At 49.4% G+C, this 22926-nt stretch overlaps 1 protein-coding gene across 2 annotated transcripts; it reads left to right on the forward strand.

Annotated features, from left to right (window-relative positions):
• Window positions 1-11093: 11093 nt before the first annotated feature.
• ZIC3 (Zic family member 3) lies at window positions 11094-21628 on the forward strand. 2 transcript variants are annotated; one of them, XM_068962837.1, is made up of 3 exons: window positions 11094-12147; window positions 13292-13455; window positions 21479-21628. In XM_068962837.1, the coding sequence occupies exons 1-3, from the start codon at window positions 11094-11096 to the stop codon at window positions 21626-21628; spliced, it is 1368 nt and encodes a 455-aa protein (XP_068818938.1). The 2 variants fall into 2 exon arrangements, with proteins under 2 accessions (XP_068818938.1, XP_068818937.1); XM_068962836.1 differs by lacking the exon at window positions 21479-21628 and adding an exon at window positions 14279-14458.
• Window positions 21629-22926: the final 1298 nt, after the last annotated feature.

A 22926-nucleotide genomic window follows, 5' to 3' on the forward strand; every position in this document is an offset into this window, starting at 1 on the left:
TTCAACTAGCCCTGTTATTCAAGTAGCTCCATCCTTCACTGTCTTCCTGTGGAAATTTTGTTCTGTGACAAGGTAAGTGTAGCTCTTTAGTTGCAATAGGATAAATGGGAGCAGGCCCCAAAGCAAACAAATTCCTAATCAGTCGCTCTTGAGTTCTTCCAGCTCAGCGGTTTCCTCATTAGAGTCACCTGGGGAGCTTCAAAACATAGTACTATGGTGCATGCCTGCTAAGTCACTTCAGTCGTGTTTGACTCTTTTCGAACTATGGACTGTAGCCCTCTAGGCTCCTGTGTCCATGGGAATTCTCCAGACAAGAATACTGGGGTGGGTTGCCATGCCCTCCTCCAGGGGATCTTCCCCACCCAGGGATCGAACCCACATCTCTTACGTCCACAGGTGGGTTCTTACCAGTAGCCCCACCTCAAAGCCCAGTAAGCCCAGGAAGTATACCTCCCTAAACTGAGTCACAAGTTCTGGGGTGGTCTGGGCATCTGAGTATTTCAAAGATCCCCAGGAGATTCCAATGTGGAGCCACGGTTTTCAATCCTGGGAATCCTGGCTCCACTCTATTGTTTCTGAGGCACAGGGCAGGCAACTCCTCCCTCTTCCAAATTTAAAGGGATAGGATGCCTGCAAAAATAACTAGAACCTGCACTGTAACTCTTGCTGCTGCTAAGTCGCTTCAGTCGTGTCCGACTCTGTGCGACCCCAGAGACGGCAGCCCACCAGGCTCCCCCGTCCCTGGGATTCTCCAGGCAAGAACACTGGAGTGGGTTGCCATTTCCTTCTCCAATGCATGAAAGTGAAAAGTGAAAGTGAAGTCTCTCAGTCGTGTTTGACTGCCAGTGACCCCATGGACTGTAGCCTACCAGGCTCCTCCATCCATGGGATTTTCCAGGCAAGAGTACTGGAGTGGTGTGCCATTTCCTTCTCCGAATGTAACTCTTCAGTTCAGTTCAGTTCAGTTCAGTCGCTCAGTCGTGTCCAACTCTTTGCGACCCCATGAATCACAGCACACCAGGCCTCCCTGTCCATCACCAACTCCTGGAGTTCACTCAGATTCACGTCCATGGAGTCAGTGATGCCATCCAGCCATCTCATCCTCTGTCGTCCCCTTCTCCTCCTGCCCCCAATTCCTCCCAGCATCAAAGTCTTTTCCAATGAGTCAACTCTCTGCATGAGGTGGCCAAAGTACTGGAGTTTCAGCTTTAGCATCATTCCTTCCGAAGAAATCCCAGGGCTGATCTCCTTCAGAATGGACTGGTTGGATCTCCTTGCAGTCCAAGGGACTCTCAAGAGTCTTCAACACCACAGTTCAAAAGCATCAATTCTTCAGCGCTCAGCCTTCTTCACAGTCCAATTCTCACATCCATACATGACTACTGGAAAAACCATAGCCTTGACTAGACGGACCTTAGTCGGCAAAGTAATGTCTCTGCTTTTGAATATGCTATCTAGCTTGGTCATAACTTAGAGAACCACAAAAATAACAGATCAGGCTGGAGTTACAGCTTTTGGGTGCATAAACTAAAGGGGCCCCTGTGCCCTCCTAGAGGGCATATTAGAAACTGAGAAGGGAGGCTGGTGTGAGCTAACGCTGGCAGTGCTCACAGGCTATATATACCACCCAGAAGGCAGGTTTGTATCAAAAGGCAGTGCAGGCTTCCAACAGTCTTAAGAGTCAGAACTACTTCTTGAAGAAGGTAAGAAATAAGAATTACTGAGCTTTTTGTAAAGTGGGAAAAGGGTATTTAGGTGTTGGGGGGGAGTAGAGGGGGGCTTCTAGAATGTTCTCAAGGCCACTTAACTGAGGACAGATTCGGCCTGTGGAACCAGTAGTGAGGAAAAGAATGTTCTAGCCGTGTTTATTCTGCTTCACTTTATACATAGATTGATAAGAACCTATATTAAGAAGTATGAGGTGGGGTGGGGAAACAAGGAAGGAAAACAGCCGTCTGCTGATAAAATGTGCTTCTCAAGGGCCTTGGTCTGAGGAAAACTCCATCTTTTGCCCTGGAAGGCTGCACAGAGGCTTCTGCACCTCTGGTGTTGACTAAAGTGCATGTGCCGGGGTGTGTGTGTGTGTGTGTGTGTGTGTGTGTGTGTGTGTTGGCCAGGCGATTGGGGGTGGGGAGAGGGCAAGGCTCAGCGGAATTTGGGAGCCAGGGCGATTTGGAACTTGAACCCTGGGGAGGGGCCTCGGGTGCACATAGGCAGAGAAAATTAGGAAAAGATGAGCCAGTGGACCGCAGCCTCTAGTCCAGCTGCGATGGCAAGAGATCAGTGTGTGGCACCTTGTGCCTCAGGGTCCTTCTGTAACATGGCACTATATCTGGGGCCCAGCGATCAGTAGTACACAGGGTTTCCCTCCAGGGGTTAAGGACCTGCTCTGAACATCTCTGGTGGCCCAGACGTAAAGTGTCTGCCTACAATGTGGGAGACCGGGGTTCAATCCCTGGGTCAGGAAGATCTCCTGGAGCAGGAAATGGCAATCCACTCCAGTATTCTTGCCTGGAAAATCCCATGGATGGAGGAGCCTGGTAGGCTACAGTCCATGGGGTTACAAAGAGTTGGAACCGACTGAGAGACTTCACTTTCACTTTTCTGAGAAGGGAGGCAGGAGCCCCTGGGGGCACAGTTTGGGAGCGGCAGTCACGGAAGGTTCTAGTCCCAGTGTCCGGCTCTCCCCTCCTCCCCACCCCTCCCCCTCCTCCCTCCCCCTCTCCCTCCTCCCCACCCCCTTCTTTAACCACCTCCCTCTTCTTCCCCTCCTCCCTCCCCCCACTCCCTCCGCCCACCTCAGCCCCCACCTTCTGAGAGCTGAGGGTTTCTCTGGCAGGGCCAGGAGGGGGCTCATTTTAAATACAGATCACTGCACAGAGCCTCACTAAGATGGCTCCTGGCCAGGTTAAAGAGAAATGGCACCCTAATTGAACTGGGAATGTCACTCCAGCCTTTCCTGGGCTTGCTAGGGTCAGGAGGTTCCTAAGCTGATTTTCCACAAATGGCGCCTCTGGAAAAGCATTAGGTGCAAGGAAGTCCTTCTTTCTCCATTCCGCTAGGCACATGATACCTGGTCAGGCCACAGCTCCAGCTTGAGACAGTTTTGGTCATCTAGGCCCATCTAGAGGGCTTCCCTCGTAGCTCAGTTGGTAAAGAATCTTCCTGCAATGCAGGAGATCCCAGTTGGATTCCTGGGTTGGAAGATCCCCTGGAGAAAGGGATAGGCTACCCACTCCAGTATTCTTGGTCTCTCTTTGTGGCTCAGCTGGTAAAGAATCCACCTGCAATGCGGGAGACTGGGTTGGATTCCTGGGCTGGGAAGATCCTCTGGAGAAGAAAACGGCTACCCACTCCAGTATTCTGGCCTAGAAAATTCCATGAACTGTATAGTCCATGGGGTCGCAAAGAGTCGGATGCGACTGAGTGACTTTCACTTTCACTTTCAGGCTCATCTAGGTCAGATGCCTGAATCATAGTATTACCAGATAAGATACAGCTCAGCTCGTCCAGTTAAATTCAAATTTCTGACAAAAAAAATGATTAATTTTTTAGTGTAAATATCTCCCATGCAGTATTTGGGACATACTTATCCTTAAAAAAAGAATCCGTTTATTTGAAATTCAGGTTTAACTGAGCATCCCAGATTTCTCTGCTAGACCTAGTAGCCCTACCAGAGTGCAGTGACTACTTGTGTCTGGAGGAACTGTTGACTCTGCCAGCTTACGCCAGGTTCGAAAACTGAAGTGTAATCTATCAAAACTGAGTCTGAGAGGACAAAGGTTAAGGGCAGGGAGGAACTGCAACTTTGAAGAGAAATTTCTGATTGGGCTAGAGTCTGGGAGAAAAGAAGAGGAGCGGAGAGGCATACTTAAGAAGACAAGGTTGTGGGAGCATCCTGGAATCTTTGTATTAACCTACAGTTTAAAGGAGAGGCATTCAAGGAAGTGGGGCTAAAATCCTTGCCCAAGTGTAGTGACTGAGGACATCTGTCCATGGTAGAACTGGAAGGAGCATTTCTGGGAGAGAAAAAGGCGAGGGATGAAGTCCAGGCCCTGGCTGAGGAGGGGCAGTTGAATTGGCGAAGAGTTGACCTCTCCTCATCAGAGCCCCTTGGGGCATGGGGAACTGGCCTCGCTTCCCTCGCTTCCCTCGGGCTTCCTGAAGGCAGGCAGCTCAAGGAACGGCCCTAGCCCGGACTCACATGCCTCGCAGGGTTTGACAGCTACAGTTGCCCCTCAGGGTTCAGTCATGCGGAAAGGGTCAATAAACCTATGTATCTCTAGCCAAAGAAGAAAGACAATAAAACCACCCTCCGGGTCACAGGTCACACAGTCACAGATTGAGATATTCACAACTCTTTTTTCTTTCCTCTCTTCTTGTCTCCTCTTTCTCCCTCTGGTTCGTTCTCCCTTGACTCTACTTTTCGCCCTTCTCCAAAACCAACCTTATGCCTGGAAATAATTGAGTTATGAGGCTGAAAAAAAAATCGTGTCATGCAAAATGAAGCTTGAAAAGTAGGAGAGTGATGGTGGATAAAACCCACCGGTTAAGAATACTTAGCTTCTTCGCTGGCAACCTCCAACCTCTAGTCTAGGGGAAAGCAAACATTTTCTGTAAAGCATCATATAGAAACAACTTTAGCTTTGCAAGCCACGCTGGGTCTCTGTAGCTTAATCTCCCCACCCTTTTCCCTCTCCTTCTCTTTTTTCTACTTTTAACCCTCTAAAGATTAAAAATAATAATAATAATTCTTGGCTCCTGGGGCCATACAAATACAACAGGCCAGATTTGGCTTGCAAATTGCCAAACCACATTCAAGCTAGAAGTTAGTCTAATTCACCCTTACTCTGTCTTGCTTGTGGGTGGGGGGAAGAAAAGGGGGGAAAGGGAGGCCCCCATGTTTTACTATCAAAGCCTTTTCCTCCTATCCTTTCACTAGAAAAGGACTAGATGAATGACTCCAAATCATGAAAAAACCACAAGCAAGTTGATTTTACCAAATGCCATTCCTGATCTATACAGAACTTCTTGGGAGTTGAATAAGCCGGGACAGCATTTTTTTAGGTGGCAGGAATTCTCACTCTCAGTTTGGGCAAAAGGGAAGATAACTGAGGTAATGCAGCATCTGCCCCCCGGGGAGAAGGGGAGGAGGAAGACGGAATGGTGGACTAGGCCTGAACTAGGGAAATGGAGCTAGGAAGGTGGGGGGCCCACACCTAGGCACCAAAGATGAGTCAGTGCCAGAAACCATAATGTGGTCCTGAGGTACCCTTCCTGTCACCTCGGATGCAGGACCCTGTCTCAAAGCAGGGACATGAATAAGTAAATACCCCAGGAGAGTCAAAGCTTCTCTCCAGTTGTTTTGGAAATAAGTAAATACTCCAGGAGAGTTAAGGCTTCTCTCCACTTGTTTTGGAGCTGAAGTTATTTACCAGAACTAACAGAGCACTTAGCACCTAGAAGGAACTTGGGGCCCTGCATAAATGAGAGCTCTAGAATGTCAGGCAAGCTTTGCACTCCCAATCCATTCTTCTTCCTCTATCTCTTCAGCTCACTGGGGAAGGACTTGGAATCATAAATCAAATGCATTATTGTGTATTTCTACCCCTGCCTGGGTCTCCCTCTCCCCTTGCCTCAGTGCTTCCCATCTACAAATGGTTCTGATCCCTCTGGGGAAGGGGAAGTCTTCTTCCAGTGTGGCTTGTCCTTCTGGTACCCAGAGCCAGAGTGTACCTCAGATCCTGGGCAATAAAGGTACTCATTGGCTGCATGACCTGGTGGGCCAGGACCATGACTCAGACTTAGCTGGTAACAGAGCACTGCCCACTGTCTAGGCTTTCACTATATTTCCAGTATTTTCAGGGCTCTCTTCATAATCTCAAACTAGGTTCTGATATCTCTAGCTCAACTTCCTGCCTTCCTCCAAGTTCAATCCTATTTACTTCAGCCTGTCTCTGAAGTTCAAATATCTATCATTTGTCTATCTGTCTGCACAGCCATGATTGACAAGTACAATGAATGAAAATGTCTCATTCCTGTCTGGCTTGCCTTTCATTACATTGGGCAGTGATATGCTGTGGACCGCAGAGGACAAAGACAAGACAGATATTTAAAAAGGGTTGGTTAACAATATCTACTTGTTCATTCTACATTGAATTTTAAAGGTATTTAGGACAAAATTTTTTTGTGAAATGATGAGAGGGTAGTGCAAACTCTGATGTAGCCAATAAAATCTGGACCTCAAATAATCGGTTGCTGAAAGTGTCCACTAGTCCCGGAGCTCCCGAGATCGATAGTTTAGCTTGGCCCCTGAAGCCAATTAAGAGCTTTATCTTAGCATAAAAATAAAGAGGAGTTAAAAACTCATTCCTTTCTCAGCCTTCTTCTCCCTTCATTTTTTTTTTTTTAATTGCGATTTGCAGTTTTTCTTTTAAAAGGTCTGGAACTCTTTTTAAAGAGGGGGTGGGATTGATATAAGGAAAGTGCCGTTTACCAGGGGGAAAAATGCATATAATGGTGAGTTTCAAGGACATGTTTCAACGAGAAACACTTGGTGCTTCGCTAGAAAGAGGCAAGGGCACGAAATTCAGCGTCTTGGAATAATTCCCTTCCTGGATTCAAAGATTCATTTATTGAAATAAATCAGGAAGCATTGGCAGAACGGAAATCCGCTTGCTGGGTTTAAAGGGTCTTTAAAATGTTCCGAGTGTTAGATTGCAAGTCTTTCTAAATACAAAACAGAAGAAAAGACCGCAGTGTTTCCCTTGGACTTAAAACTGCTAGATCTCCGACTTGGGATAATTTCATGTCTGCCACAGAGACTGTGTTTTAAGAGGAAATTCTGCCCCATAGAACAACTGCTGTACATGTTTTGTTTTTTAGCAGGCTGGATTGAAGAGAAAAGTGCTGCAAAGTGGGGCTCTGGGTTCTATGGAGAAACCAGTTTGTTTCTACTGCCCGTCTGGTCGTTCTATTTCCCTCTTGCTTCTCCAAGATGGATCCTAAAATTCTGGCTCAAAAGCTTTGCTCGTTTGGCAATGATCAGTTTCTCTGATTTTATTTATTGCTTCAGATTTGGGCATGAAAATAAATCTTTTTCCTATTTACTGTTTGAACTCAGTGTGAGGGAAAGGATCCCATTATATTTCCTATCCATACAGACATGTGGATATTTAGACCAGACCACATACAACTGGGGGACACATAAAAGAGATTTATTGGTTAATTTACGCCGCCTAATACACATGTAAACCCCAGTAAGCCAAAGCTGCCGAGGGAGCCTCGGTTCTAGCGTAAAATAAGAACCACGACCCCTGGGTCCCAGTCTCCCTGCCCTGCCCTGCCCTGCCCAGTGCTTCCTTTCTCCACCTGAGAAACGAAGAAACCAGAGCTCTCTTCTGTCTTACTCCAGCCTGTGTACAGAAAAAAACTTTTCTTCGCTTGCTTTCCGCCACCACTCCGCTCCTCTCAGACTCAGCTCCCTAAAGCCCCCTGTCCCTCGAAGTTGTTCCCAGGATCTCCTCCGAAAAAGGAGTTGAGGGGTGGGGGCTGCAGGTAATCAGGAGAACCTTGCCTATTATTATTTTGTTGCCTAACAGGAGTGGTTTGCTTGGCGGGGGGGCGCGTTAGTTGTTTTCTTAGGCGGTAACTTGCTATATCTGGAGGTATTTCGCTTTCTATCGTGTTCCAAGGGTCAGGGTTCCCCCTCCCCCCCAAAGGAAACCTCCACCCACGCCAACCGAAATAGAATTCGAAATGGCCTGCCTCTGCCCTGCAGCTCACAAAGTCCCCAGCCTCGTCCTCTTGGGGGTATCTGGGGTCCCTGCGCCCCGCCGAGCAACGACACCCCCTCAAGAGTCGCACACTCGAGCTGGGCCGTGCTGTCCCATGAAGGGCTCCACCGCCCGGGGTTCTGGCCTGGCTGAACCGCCTCAGGTCGGCCCCTTAACAAGCATCCCCCCTCCCCACTTCTCGGTTGATGATCTAATTGAATTATGCCTTTTTGTTCCAGGGACTACAGAGCACGTGCTGGAGGCAATTAATTATCGGAATGTGGTCAGATGAAGACGGACAGTGGGCACTGGGTAGGTCAGCGGCGGCACCATCCCCCGCCCTGCGCTCGGGACCCCTCCCCCAAAAGGGGCTGGCGAGGGTCCCTCGGCCGCCCTCCTTCCTCGGCTCCTCCTTGCCCCCGCAGCCCCGACCCGGACTCCCAAACGCGCGTAGGCCCCTGGTTCTCGGGGTACCTGGCGGGGCTCCCCGGAAACCCTCTCATCAGCGCTGGCCGGGCTAGGGCTCGAGAGCCACCTCTTCGCCGTCCCCGAGCCCCGCTCTCCTCCGGGCTGACGCCGGAGGAGATCCAAACTTTTTCTGATCAGCTGCGCGCCCAGGTTCCGTGGGGGCTGGTGGGAAGTGAAGAGAGATAGAAAGAAGGAAGGATATAAAGGGGGAAGGGAGAAGAAACGCGGAAGAGAAAGCTATCCTCCCTTTTTGTAAAGCTGACTCCAGGGAATTCATTTACATAATTTAGGCTTATTTGTTCTTCTCTGAACCTTACCCCCCGCAACCACCATCCCACCCTTCCCGCAAAGAAACCCGCTGCTGAGCGACACTGAAACCAGTCTTGGCGAGCCTATTTTCAGTAGCTGTAATAATTTAAGTCAGCAGTGAACTCACCTTCCAAACTGGGGGGAGAGCTCTGATGTAGAGGGAGAATTGGGGCAAGTTTGAAGGGGATGGGGTGACTACGGCAAGTGCGCTACCGGCAGGGTTTGCCCCCAGCAAACTGGCAAAGAAAGAAGGTGAAGTCTTGACCAGGCCTGGAGGAATGGGGGGCAGGAAGTGAAAGACTGCAGTTTATAAAGCGCTGCTTGAGGCGGTCTCTCCAAGCGTCTCTGAACTTGATCAGATGTTCTGTTTCCTACAGAGAGATGGCGGCCAGGCTGTGAGGCTGCCTCAAGGCGCAGGCTTTGGGGCTCGGCTCTCCTCGGGGTGTGACAATCACAGCCACCTTTCTCTCTCTCGCTCGCTCTTTTTTTTTTTTTGCCATTCTCGCTCTCTTATATTCTTTGCAAATACCCTGCTGAACAATAACAACAACAAAAAAAATGAGTGGATTTATAGCCTTGTCTGAACCTGGTCATTATGTCCAGAAAGACCTTGCACCAGACAGGAGAGGGGGCCCTGATCCCACACACAACCCTAGAAAGACAATCTTTAAGGGTAAGAAGTTCCCGAGGTGACTAGAAGCTTCTGCGGGTAGAAGGAGAAGAGGGCAAAGCCTGGCAGTTCAGAGGGAAGAAAATTCCACCTCCACCTCACAAGCCCCATTCCCGCCCCCACTTTTGCATTTGGAAAATGTTGAGAATTCGAAGCTGATTAGCCCAGTGGTTTGAAAACAGGCACTGATCCGGTGTGTGTGTGTGTGTGTGTGTGTGTGTGTGTGTGTGTGTGTGTGTGAGAGAGTGAATGTGTGTGCAGTGAGTTTGCTGTGTAGTTCATGCTGTGTGCATGTTCAGCGTGCCAGGCTGTGTACATTGTGCATGTTTGGTATTTGTGCTTCGGTGTGTTTGCAGTTATACGTGCGTGTGTGTATACTGTTGTGTGTTTAATTTTTTGTGTGTCTGCTTCCCTTTTTGTGTGTAGTTTGTTGTGCGTGTTTACTGCTGTGTTTAGTTGAGAGCGTGTTTAGTGTGGTGTGTGCGAGTTTACTGTGTTACATGTGTTTGCTGTGTTGTGTCTGGTGTGTCATGTGGGAGGGTGGCGGGGACAGTGGCGAGGACAGTATACTATAGCCACTACTCACATACTGAGAGCCAATGGTTGGCTCAGACGGAAGTAACGGAGATGGCTCTAATTCTAACCATTTCTCCTCGTTTGGGCCTCGGCCGGCCGGCAGCGCTCGGTTCACAGACGGCGAGGTGGCCGGCCTGGGTCCAACCTCTTGGGTCTACAGGACCCACAGCGGCGCGTGGGGAGGACGCGGCTAATGAGCCGCGAGAGTGGAACTGTTGTTCTCGCCGGGGGATCCGCGCCCGGGGGCACATTCTTGGGGTGGTGAGGCGACGAGTGGGGGCGCCCAGGCAGGACTGGACGTCCAGCGCCCAGCCGACGGTGGGAACGAACCTGGCGAGGCAAGGAGTTCATTTGGTAAAAGCGGGTAAAGCGGGCGCGAGGGGTGTTCGCCCGTTTCGGGCGAGGGGGAAGCCGAGGAGAGGCCCCGGCTCCACCCCGCCGGTCGCCGGCTCGAGCCTGGCTCCAGTTCCCCCACGGCAGCGCCAGCCTCGCGGAGCCCACTCGCGGGTTCCCGGCCGCTGCCGCCGCCGCCTCACCTGCCAGGCGCCGGGCCACGGCCCAATCAGCGGCTGTCGCTCGGCAGCGGCTGCCATGTTCCCCGCTCCGCGCTGCCAATCAGTGTGGCGACTGCCAATGGGCTGCGGGGCCGGGGGTCAGGTGACCACGGGCCAGCTGGCTCCTCATTGGCGCGCGCCGCGCGGCCTCCCGCTCGGTTTATGTGAGAGGAGTGAGTGATTGACTTTATCAGTCCAAGGACACTACTCTGGAGGCGAAGAGGCTGGGACTGGCGCGGCGAGCGGCGAGGACCGAGCCTGCCTCCTGCCTCCTGCCTCCTGCCTGCCGGCCGCGAGCCGGGCTCTGCTTCTAAGCGCACCCTAGCCGGGAGGCACGAGCCTCCTGGTCCCGCGGCTCTGCGCTCTCGGGGAGAGGTGGGGTGCCCGGGACAGGATTGGCAAACTCCGCCCTCCACTTATTATTTTGCTTATTTTTCTTTGTGCGCGTCTGTTAGTTTGTTAAACCAGATCTAGTTCCAGAATCTTTTCTCCTCCCTTCTTCCCCACTCCTTCTCCCCCCTCCTCCTCCCTCCAGGTCCTTCTACTTCCCCTCCTCCCTCCTGTCCCTCTGCAGGAGACTCTCTCAGCGACGGAAAGTTGCAGTCCCTGCTTCAGCCTGAGGGATCTCCCGACCACCGTGTCCAACCGTCGCCACCCCTCTTCGACTTCGACTTTGTGGAGCTCTCCTTAAGCACCCTCGATCACATCTGCGAGATCGCTGGTGTCGAAAAAGAACCACCCATGACGATGCTCCTGGACGGAGGCCCGCAGTTCCCAGGGCTGGGAGTGGGCAGCTTCGGCGCGCCGCGCCACCACGAGATGCCCAACCGCGAGCCGGCGGGCATAGGGCTGACTCCTTTCGGGGACTCGCCCCACGCCGCCGCCGCCGCCGCCGCCGCCTTCAAGCTGAGCCCCGCGGCGGCTCACGATCTGTCTTCTGGCCAGAGCTCAGCGTTCACGCCGCAGGGTTCTGGTTACGCCAACGCCCTGGGCCATCATCACCACCACCATCACCACCATCACCACGCCGGCCAGGTGCCCAGCTACGGCGGAGCCGCCTCCGCCGCCTTCAACTCCACGCGCGACTTTCTGTTCCGCCAGCGCGGCTCCGGGCTCGGCGAGGCGGCCTCGGGTGGCGGGCAGCACGGGCTCTTCGCCGGCTCGGCGAGTAGCCTGCATGCTCCGGCTGGCATCTCTGAGCCCCCCGGCTACCTGCTCTTCCCCGGGTTGCACGACCAAGGCGCTGGGCACCCGTCGCCCACCGGGCACGTGGACAACAACCAGGTCCACCTGGGGCTGCGCGGAGAGCTGTTCGGCCGCGCTGACCCGTACCGCCCGGTGGCCAGCCCGCGCACGGACCCCTACACGGCCGGCGCGCAGTTCCCGAACTACAGCCCCATGAACATGAACATGGGCATGAACGTGGCGGCCCACCACGGGCCCGGCGCCTTCTTCCGTTACATGCGACAGCCCATCAAGCAGGAGCTGTCGTGCAAGTGGATCGACGAGGCTCAGCTGAGCCGGCCCAAGAAGAGCTGCGACCGGACCTTCAGCACCATGCACGAGCTGGTGACACATGTCACCATGGAGCATGTGGGGGGCCCGGAGCAGAACAACCACGTCTGCTATTGGGAGGAGTGCCCCCGCGAGGGCAAGTCCTTCAAGGCGAAGTACAAACTGGTCAATCACATTCGGGTGCATACGGGCGAGAAGCCCTTCCCGTGCCCCTTCCCGGGCTGCGGGAAGATCTTCGCCCGCTCCGAGAACCTCAAGATCCACAAGAGGACCCACACAGGTAAGGAGGAGGGCGGGCGGGCGCGGGGTCCGCCGCGGCCGCGCGCCGCGAAGCCGACCTGCACCGCGAGGGAGCGAGGGGTGGCGGCCGTAGAGAGAGGCGGCGCCCCGCGGGGGGCGGTTGGAAGAAGTAGCGCTGTCACTGTCCCTCCACCTCTCGTCCTCCCCGCCCCGCGGCGCTTTTGCCCAGTTCTAACTTCCCGGGCGGACGGCTCTGTGGTCTCCGGAACTAATTGGAACCTTCTCGCGCCCAGGAACCCACTGGCGCCGCCTCTTTTTGTCTCTTTCTGGGTTACTCTGGAGGGACTCCGAACGTGTGCAGAGAAATTGTTCACAAGCGACTTAGCTCTCGGCACCCAGTCGGGGGAGGCAACCATAGAAATGCTAATGAAAACTAACTTTCGGTTACTTCCGCTCTTTTTTACCCTTGATTGGCACATCTCCTAATTAAATGACTGGTACTTTTGTCAAACTATTTTTATTTGGAGTTCCAGGTTCAATTCAGTCCTCCGGGAGGAACGCTAACGTAGAAAAGGCACCCCAGTTTCGTGGCTTGTTCAGAGCATCTTGTAAAACTGTCCGGAGCCCCCTGGATTTATATAGTTTTCTCTTTTCGAACGTTAAGTACGACGACCTCAGCTTTTTAATGCTGGGCTTAGCAAAACCGATGCATTTGAAAGAGGCAAATTAAAAGGTACAAAGGAGGAACTAAAAGGGATTGTCCCGTCCTCGGTCCATTGTCCCTCCCGGGCTTGGCTGCCACGCCGAGATACCGGCGGAACGCGGCAGCGCTCGGAGGCCCCGGGCCGGGTTGCGGTGGGGAGGGGGGGGGGGATACCGCAACTCGGGGGAAACTTTGGAGGAGTCAGGGGCTTGCCCTCCGGTTCGAGAACAAAGGGACTGGCAGGTTCTGGGCCGGCCCTGCCCTACCCCCGCCCCCGACCACCGCTCCCCACCCTAGAAGGCTCAACTCGCGCTCTCCATTTTTCTCCAGGGAAAAGAGATGCCACGGCAGCCCCCAGTCGGCGCTCCCTCTCCGGGCAGACCGCCGGGCGCTCTGTCTCCCGCTGCTCGGCCGGAGGACGCTCCTGGCCCTGACTCTATTTCCCCCCTCCCCACCCCCTTTGCGTTTCTGCCTTTTGCAGGTGAGAAACCTTTTAAATGTGAATTTGAAGGCTGTGACAGACGCTTTGCCAACAGCAGCGACCGCAAGAAGCACATGCATGTGCACACCTCGGACAAGCCCTATATCTGCAAAGTGTGCGACAAGTCCTACACGCACCCGAGCTCCCTGCGCAAGCACATGAAGGTAATTACCTCTTTATTAGCGGTCGGCGGTTTATAAACACTCTGCCCGACACCGGGCTGCGGAACGGAAGCGCCCGCGCTGCCAACCCTGTATCTTCCACGTTAAATCCGATTTGCTCCAGCGTTGACACCTTGAACCCATTGGGGGGACCGGGAGGGGGTACCGGGAGGGGGAGCGCAGTGGGGAGGAGGAGGGAGCGGAGGGAAAGATCAGTTGTTTACTGGGAAGCTCTAACCGAGCTCGCCGGGACTGGATGTCGCAGTGGCCGCCTCTCCCCGGCTCAACCCGCGATGAGAACTGAGAGTGCCCGCGCCGAACCCGGGGGGCGGGGGGCTGGGGGCTCCGTTCTTCTTCGGCTTCCGGTAAAACAATAGGGCCGAGGAGCGCGGGGGCATTCCCACACAATTGTCGGAGCCCTCGCAGCGCCCAGGGCGCCCGTGCCACCTTTCTCTGTACCTGCTTTCCCAAGCCAGAGCGGTTTTGGCGAGACTTGGGCCCGGAGTATTTTATAGGGCCCCAAAGACTACGTGCTTACCCCGCTCCAGCTGCGGAGAAAGCATTTCTGAAGGGGCATGAATAAACTAGAGTACTTTATTCCTTTTCCACAATGCCAATCTTAGGACTCAAACTGGTTTGTTGACAAATGTCTTGGGGTTTTCTTACACATCGGTAATGTGGAAATTAAAAACAAAGCCCCCAAATCAGCAGCATTTTGTCTTTTAAGTGGGTCACTGGGCGGTCTTGCTCTTACAGTGCTCTTGTTTTTGCTTGCACAATGCCAGTTGGAATTATATTCATTATAATATATACATGTTAATTTTAGGTTCATGAATCTCAAGGGTCAGATTCCTCCCCTGCTGCCAGTTCAGGCTATGAATCTTCCACTCCACCCGCTATAGCTTCTGCAAACAGTAAAGATACCACTAAAACCCCTTCTGCAGTTCAAACTAGCACCAGCCACAACCCTGGACTTCCTCCCAATTTTAACGAATGGTACGTCTGAGGACAAACACAAACCCTGTTTAACCATAGAATGGACCAAATGCATTTTAAAAAGAAAACTGAGACCAATCAGATGGAAATGGAGCTGTAAGGCAAGAGGCCATATATAGGGCTACATCTGGTTAATTGCAATTGTCCAGGAAGGTTTTTGGGCAAGATCCAAAAGTAGCCATGCCCTTTTCTCAGGATTAGAAAATATGTTTTGGCATTTGAAGGATTAAAAAAAGATCTTCTCACTGCTTTTTCCTCCCCTTTCTCTTGCTCTCTGCTCACCCCATCCCTAAATGCCTTCAGTTCATTTTAACTCTTGTTCTGTTTCTTGAGAGGAAGTTATGGAAGGCGTATTGGTGGTGGTGATGCTAAAACTGATGGAAAAATCTTCGCCTTAGTGGTGATTGTTTAAACTCTCACAGTCTTAAACCGTGCCAAAGTCCTGTTATGTCTTGAACTTTTCCTCAAAGCATTACACTTGTGAATGTATTTTTGTCTAATGGGGTTAAAACTGTTGTTCAGTATTTTTTCAGGCTGAGGATGTGATGTTATTCTACACAAATTGTGACGTTTAGTATACAATTGCCTTTTGTAATAACTTTCTTTTTTGTAAATACATATCCATTGATGCCATATTTATCGTTTGTAATTTAATTATTGCTACAAATGCCGGGAACTGAACAATATTTATGGATAAATGTTTTCTAACAAATTCTGTACAGCTTTTGATTATAACCGCTTTAGCATTAAATTTTATTGTTTTGAAAGAACACAATTTACAATTTTTGAACCACTGACTCCTTTCTCTTGTTTTGTAACAGCCTCCTTCTACAAAGAGGAGACATGAGCAAATGAAATCTTGTTTGTTGGTATTTATAACTCACTCAGATCCCTTTTTTAATTGTTAAATTATTTTTCTATTGCAGTATAGATTCTTTACAGTGTCAGTTTCCATCTGGGAAGACCCTCCTTTCTTTAGCTCAGATGGTTGTTTAACTGCGAGTTTAAATGTGTTTGTCCTGGATTTTCGGCATGCAAATCAAATATTACTGATCAATTCAGTTAGTGGCCATGACATCTCAATCTTGTACTTCAAAGACTGAGAAGCTGGATTTAATCATCCCTGCCCTACATATATAAACCTAAGGTAACCTAATGAGTTTTATGTCCCTTAGTTTTTTATTATCTTACATAAAAATGAACATTGTGGCAGGATGCATGTCTGTCTATTCTATCAAGAGATCACCCATATACCTATATGTTTGTATCTATGACTTATCTAATCTGCCTATCAAATCTATCTAGCTATCTATATATTTTCAAAAGTAAGCATATGTCTGAAACAGTGATGACGAGTAAGGCCAGTCGAGGCATGCTTACTTATGATTAAAGTGCTTCTTAAAAGAACCATAGTCCATTTACAATTTTGGAAGGCACAGGTTGGTTTGTTTTGCTGTATATAGTTCAATTCATAATTATCACAATTATTCATAACATTTTTATAGCGGTGTAATAACTGCAGCTGTTCTGAAATATTATGGAAAGAAAAAACATTTGCAAAATATGTATTTTTAAAAGTTCATGGTTTGTAGGCAAAGATGTTAAGAGCATTGTTTCCATTAAAATCAATAACAATGAAAAATGGTTGTTTGCTTTGTGATAAAATATTAACAATCCGTTTAATCTTAAGTGAAGCAACTCATTTGGACAGACAGTTTTTTTACAGTTGTTATATGAAAAAGAAACATTACTATTTGGGGGGGGTGGAGTGGGTAGAGTATTGAGGGTTTTTTTTTTTTTTACTAATTTAGGGTGCTGTTTAATATTGAGAGCCCAATCTCTGCATGAATAACCAACTTGCAAATCAGCAAATAGAATGGTGGAGATAAGGAATTGTAAAGAATTTAGAAATGTAATGAATAGGTTTAAGTATCTCCTTCTCTTGAAGGAGCAGTACTCTAGGATTTGTGGTGGCAGTCAGTTTGGTATTATTCATAATCATTTTGATTCTAGAATTTTGTTTATTGTTCTTTTTGAAGAAATAAAGTCTTGGCACAACTATTTATGTTATAACATTTTTGTATTTGGTGCCTGATTTTTTTTCCATGTTCAAATAAATCAACCTTAAATTGAAATGCTCAGAGAAGTTCTGATGATTAAAAGAAACTTTGATTCCTTGGATACAGTTGAAACAGTCTGTTTTAAGTTATCTACTGATCTTTGTCAATAGACAATTAGTTATTGACAGTTTCTAATTGCAAATTGCTTTGGATGTGATTTCTTGTTTGTGGAGAATGTTTTTTTCCGGGTTTTTTTTTTTTTTTTTGCACTTTCCTCCACCAGTAGACAAGGGAAAGGCCTGAATGCCATGAACGGATTGGGATGCCTTCACAAGTGTGAGCAGGTAACCTGGTCAGTCTACTGCTCCTACCCCCAGACATTCTAGTCTTGACCTTGACATTGAGGGTGCTGGACCAAATTCCTATTTCAGGAGTTTTCCTTCACTTCAAACCAGAAAGCATTTTAAATGCTCAGCAAGTTTTCAGAAAGTGTGTACTCATAAGATTGGCTTTACATGTGTTCCAACTGAAGTCTAAATAATGTTTTTCTTCTGAAATGTGTATTTAACTTCCACAGTTTACTGTTTTCTCTATGAATTTCTCTCCACCCCCAACTTCACCTAACCTTAAATGACAGTAGAGTGATGGATTGGATGCAAGATTGTTTCAAAAACTTGCTTCTCCCCCTCCCCCCATTAAATACATTAAACAGCCATCTCCTTAGGAGACATTAAGTTTGATCTTTCTTTACTAGGCTTGAAATTATTCTGCCATGAAAATTTACAGTAGAGCATTGTGTCCTAGAGGGGAAGATGTGAATTAACAATGATGATAACCAATATTAAGATAATGTGAAAGTTTTACCACTCTACATGATATCCTTTAATATGGATGTAGCATCGTTATTTCTCAGTCTATCCCTCTGCCCTTGTCATTTGTTGCAAAGAAAACTTTATTTTAGTAGAAAACTTTTCACAGATTTTCTTTCTATAATCTGATTCTGGGAGTACATATTCTTCAATTTTCAGTAAGTCTCTTAAAGAATAAGCACCCACCCCCCCACCCCCGCCGCCTAACAACAAAAACCTTTGAAACCCTAAAGATAGACAGGCTGGAAAACATGTCGGCTGGATTCTTAGTAAGAAAACGGTTATTTTACTTCTTGTACCTGGTAAGACCTTTGTTAAAAGTCCATTATCTTTTCCAAAATGGGTGGTTTAGTTTAAGATTTCCACGAAGGTGTCTTTTCAGGCAGACAGAAGTCGGGACTTCATCCAGTTTGGAAGGTTAAAGATCAGGGTCCAGGCTAAGCAGGGCTGTGGGTCCTAACTACCGCGGAGGTTGAAGAACTAACAGGGACCGCCTCTGCTCACAAAGCCTCCTAGGAAAGTTGTGTTCAGGACTTCCTCGCCCCTCCCACCCCCATCGCCGCCCGCTGTCTCTTCGCCCCTGGCTCCTTCTCCCCTTATAAAATCCCCAAAGCCTTGGCCCTTAAGCTTCTGAAAGAGTCGCCACCGGTTTGCCCATCCCCTGAACCGCGCGGGATCTCAGCCCCGCAGCCGGGCTGGTTTTCTTTCGGGCGGTCTTCCCCCACGAGACCTAAGTCTAGTCGGGCTCGGCTCCGGGACGAGGCGTCGCGGAAGTCAGGGCTCCCGCTCGGGGTCCTGAGGCCCCTGGTAGGGGCGCCCGGGGTCCCTATGCACACACCAAGTTATTGCAAGGCCCGGTCGAAGCTGGGGCCGGGGGGGAGGGGACCTCATTTCCTAGGGTCAATTCTCTTGCGGTCTCGGCCCGCTGACCCTTTGACCTCCACCTACAGGGCCCTTGGCGGCCGTAAGCCGGCGGTCGCCCGGGCTCCGAGGACGCTTCGCGCCCCATCGCCTCCCGGCCTCATTAGGCCGGCGGGTCTGTAAAGCAGGAATCAGCCGCTGCCTAATCCGGACCTGGGGTCAATATGAGCCCAAACAATGGTGAGCTCCGAAGGCCACAGCGCAGCGCTGGCCACAAACTTTGTGTTCCATTCATTTTCTGAAGGCGGTGGGGTAGGGGAGGGAGGGGAGGTACTCGCACGCCCGAAGGCCGATTCCGGCGCCCGGGGCTCTTCAGTGAGTCCCCGCTTTCCGGCCCTCCCGGTCTCATCGCCGCGCCAGGGTTTTGGAAGGGCCGGCAGGGCTCGGGGCCCGATTCGCGGCCCGCGCGAGGGCCCAAGGGCTGGCCTAGAGGGGGCCGCCCGCGCGCCAAGAACAAGACTTTGAAGTGGGTTTTTAGCGTGCACGTGTGAGAGCCGCGCCGGGGCCGGAGCGGGGGCCCGCTGGGAGGAAAGCGGAGGCTCCGGCCCGGACCGCCCCCCTCCTCCCCCGCGCCCCGTCGCTCCGTCGCTCCGGCCTTTTCAAGCCTCGGCCGGGAACCGCCGGCCGCCCGCGTCCCGAGCCCGCGCTGCGCGCAGGCGCAAAACCCGCAGCCGTCGAGTCGGATTTCGCTGCGAGGGGGCGGCGGGGGAGAGTTGAAAGCGGCTCGGCGGCGCCGCGGCCTCGGCCGGGCCGAGAAGAGGGGCGGAGGGCCGGACGGAGAGGGGGGGCTGGTTTTGGGGCGGCTCTCGGGTCGGAAACATGGCGGCCGGATGCGAACCCCCGCGGAGCGCAGCTAAGCGCTGACGGCGGGCTGCCGAACTGTTGTGTGGTTTCAACTCCCTTTTATTCCTCGGCTCGGAGCGCCTCGCGGGAGAATCTAGGTCGTGGCGGCCGAGCGCAAAATTGTTAAAAAAAAAAAAAAAAAAACGGAAGCGGAGAAGTTCTTCCAGGGCATCCTGGGCGTGGGAAGTTGGCGAGCCTTCTGGGGGCTGGGGTTCCCGGGCGGGGTGTGGGGAGGCTTGGACCTGAAATCTACCCGAGGCCTCCCCACCTTCCGGGCCCGACAGAAAGCGTTTCTTCTCCGACCCCCTCGGGGTGGGGGATGCCGTTTTGAGCTTCATGCCCGAGTCGGGATGCTCCTGCACCTTCGAGTCGTGAAAAATGCCAAGGAGTGGACACTGTTCCTTCCAGGACAATGGCGGGGCGCGTGAGCGGAGCACGGAGGCACCATTCCCAAACTGGGTGCCCTGGATTAGCCGCACGGATATGCCATTGCGAGTTCGAACCCTACACGTTGCTCAGGCCCCGTTTTCTGTATATCTCATTTAAACGCGGGCCTATGAAAAATAGCACTGGGCGCGCTTTTGTGTGTGCTGTTAACAGCTGGTGGTCTTACGAAAAAAGGGGCAGGAGAGAAGGCCATGATTCCGAAAACTTTCATTCAGCTTTTGCTTAAACCGCCTTAATGCTGGCGTGTGAAAGAACCCCTGGTAGCTCTGGGATCTCGAGTCCGTGTTTTCTCTGCAGGGAAAATGGAGCAGATGTCTTTCGTGAAGGGGAAAAAAAATGTAGGCTTTTAAAAATGTAGTTTTTGACCCCCGTCTCCTCTAGGAAAATAAGCAGCACGCATTCTTTCAGGTGGCGTCTTCGTGGAGGCCAACAGCTAAACGAAAAGACAGCCTTCTGGGCTGCCCACTGGCGAGGATTTGGGCTCCTGAAGGTGTGGGCCAGCTCCCGTGGGCCACCTTGAGAAGGGCCCCAGGTGGGTGGGCAGGTCATTAGCAAAGCTGGCCCAGATCTGGGGGGAAATCTGCAAAACAGTGCCTTTATCTGCAGAGAACAATTGATGGGGTTGTCTTTCCTCCTTTTCAGTGCACAAAGAAGACGGCTTTGGAGCAAGAATTTGGAATATGCATTTAAGTTGTCGTGCTTTGCATTGGAAACCCCTGGGCAATTAAAATAAGCCTGCCTTGTAGTATTTTCTGTCCTTTTCTTATGCGTGGTTCCTGCAAATCAAAGGGGATGGAGTCCCTTCTACCGTTTGTAAACTTGTTTTGAAATAGCCACCAAACAGATTTTTACCCCTTTGGGCGAAGTTTACTTCCAGGGTTCAGCCTCTTCACCCCACCCTCTGACTGGAGTAGAGTATTGACATCTTTGAGAGAGCAAAGGAGGTAGATGGTGCTTGCTGTATACTTTATTTTTCCATGCTGTAGTTTGAACGCTGAGATTTGAGCTTTTTCCTGGCTAAATCTCTTGGTACCAAAAGTGTCAAAAATGAAAAGTTCATTAACTTGAAAAATCTTTAGCCAATGGGTAGGCAGTTTGTCTCTCTGAGAACTGCAGTGCCCAGAACGTCTCTAAGATTGACTTTGGAATCAAGCTAAAGATGCACTGGTGAACTATCTCCCCTGGATGCCTGCAGTGTTCTTTGGGTCATTTGATATGGTAAAACTGGTTGATTTTCATAAGAGTTACATGAATGGAATTTCTTCTAAACTGGACTAATGACAAATTGGTAGAACTCTTATATTTGTTTGAATGATAACTCCAAAGGGCACTGCTTTTCCCTCTGAGGTTTGGTTTCTACCATCACTATTGAAATTTACAGCTTGAAAAACACTAAGTTTGCAGGAAGCCTTTAAAGGGGGGAATGTTCAGAGGACTTAGACTAATAATAACACAGGAGCAAAACGTCTTTGAATAAGATTCTTGTTGCCAAAAATCTGTTGAAACTAAAGAAAACATTTCTTTAAAAATCATCTAATAGAGCAAACAATTTTGTATATTTTTAATGTGATGACAGTCCAGCTTGTTTATTGATCTGATGAATAGAGAAATGTGAGCCCTATAGTAACTGGAAAAATAGCCTTCACCAAATGTCAAGTTTCTAATGTTTGTTCTCTGATAGAGTGTGTATGTTGTCTAATGTGTTTTATTAAAACACAACCTGTGTAAAGACCATTTGAGCATAAGGTGTTAAAAATAGAAGATTCCATTGTGTTTTATTATACGCTAACATTTAAAACAACATATCCAGTAATGTCATATGATATTTTTCTAAGAGTAAATGTAGCTTGTTTTGACCTATCTGCAGTTCACTTTTTGTTTTTTTGCCAGTGTTGTCCTGCTTGGTATCCGGGACAGTCTCTAATTCCTGATGAAGAACTTGATACTGACGTTGGTATGCAGCAGCCAGCCCTCCATAACACTACCTATCCTAAATGCAGGGTTAATGCCGAACCTACTGTGCAAGAAATGATTTACTGATGAGGTTTCAAAGAAAACCACATCAATTTGGATGTCTGTTACCTTGAAGTGATCATTTTAAGAGTAGTAGCTTCTTCCCTAGGTATAAAAAGACTATTTTCTTCTTTGGTGTATTTCATTCTGTGTTGAGCAATCATTTGTGAAATGAAAAAGCAAAAAAGCACACCTCCCTCCCACACACACCTCCAGCCAATTTAGGATCATAAACGCAAAGATGGAGGTGAAGACTAGCCTAATTCAGTGTGTATTATCTCATGCATTGTGTTGACCTTGTTGAAAATCTCTTTCAAATATCTGCATTCCACATGTAGAACTAAAGTGTTTAAAACTAGAAATATGAATGCTTTGTTAATTTCTTGTTTGTGTTCAAAAAGCAACATCCAGGATCTCTACAATCGACTTAAATAAAGCCATTTAAATTAATTTTTGTGATTATTGTTTTAGTACAGTGACAACCATAGCCCCTAACTAAATCCTCAGTGATCAAATAACCTTGATTAACCTGTTGAATTGGGACAATTTATATTCTATTCACATCTTTCATGATATAGCTTGGCTTTCACTGAGCAATAAATTTGGGAAAAAGACCCACCCCCCTGAACAGACCCCAACTGTTTTGAGCTCAGTGTTTTCCCAGAGGAACTCAGGGCCAGGTGCTGGGGAGGTCCTGGGGACCTCCAGGGGAGGGGAGGAATTCAGAGTCAAGGATTGACTGGGATGATTAGAAGCAAGGACTGGAGATAGGAGTTTGGAGAAAAAAAGAGCATTTGAACACCGATATCTGGATAAGAGGAAAAGACAAAGCTGAAAATAATGTTAAAGGAGAAAGGAGGGCCTTTGGAAAGGGGGCGTTGCAGCATAGCACATTATATGGATATAATTCAGAAGCTCCAAAGTGGTTCTTGGGGCAGACAACTTGGCAACCATTGATTGGAACACTTACAGAATCATGGAATATAGGTGTTATTAAAACACAAGTTGTTGTTAATTAACTGTAGTGTTAGAGAAGATGAAGACACTTCAGAGAAATTCTTCAAACTCCAGATACTTGATTTCTCATTTTAAATTTAACATCTGTAATCTAATGTGATCTCTGAGTGGCCATCATTCTATTTATTTGACGTGATTATGCCATGATGAGGTATTATAAAATTGCAGCCTGATAGAGTATATTGCTATTGGTTCTTTAGATCCAATTTTATTAAAATTTCTGCTAAGTAGGCTGATGATACTGGAATTTTTGAAGTAGAAGGAAAAACTGCTCCTCTCCCTCTGATTTTTGTTGTTCATTTACATCA

This window comes from Capricornis sumatraensis, chromosome X (genome assembly GCF_032405125.1).
Source record: "Capricornis sumatraensis isolate serow.1 chromosome X, serow.2, whole genome shotgun sequence".
In the NCBI taxonomy this organism is placed as follows: domain Eukaryota; kingdom Metazoa; phylum Chordata; class Mammalia; order Artiodactyla; family Bovidae; genus Capricornis; species Capricornis sumatraensis.

Coding starts and splice junctions, on each gene's coding strand:
- ZIC3 (XM_068962836.1), top strand. CDS start 11,094: ATGACGATGCTCCTGGACGGAGGCCCGCAGTTCCCAGGGCTGGGAGTG. Junction 12,148..13,291: donor CCACAAGAGGACCCACACAG/GTAAGGAGGAGG, acceptor TGCCTTTTGCAG/GTGAGAAACCTTTTAAATGT. Junction 13,456..14,278: donor CCCTGCGCAAGCACATGAAG/GTAATTACCTCT, acceptor TGTTAATTTTAG/GTTCATGAATCTCAAGGGTC.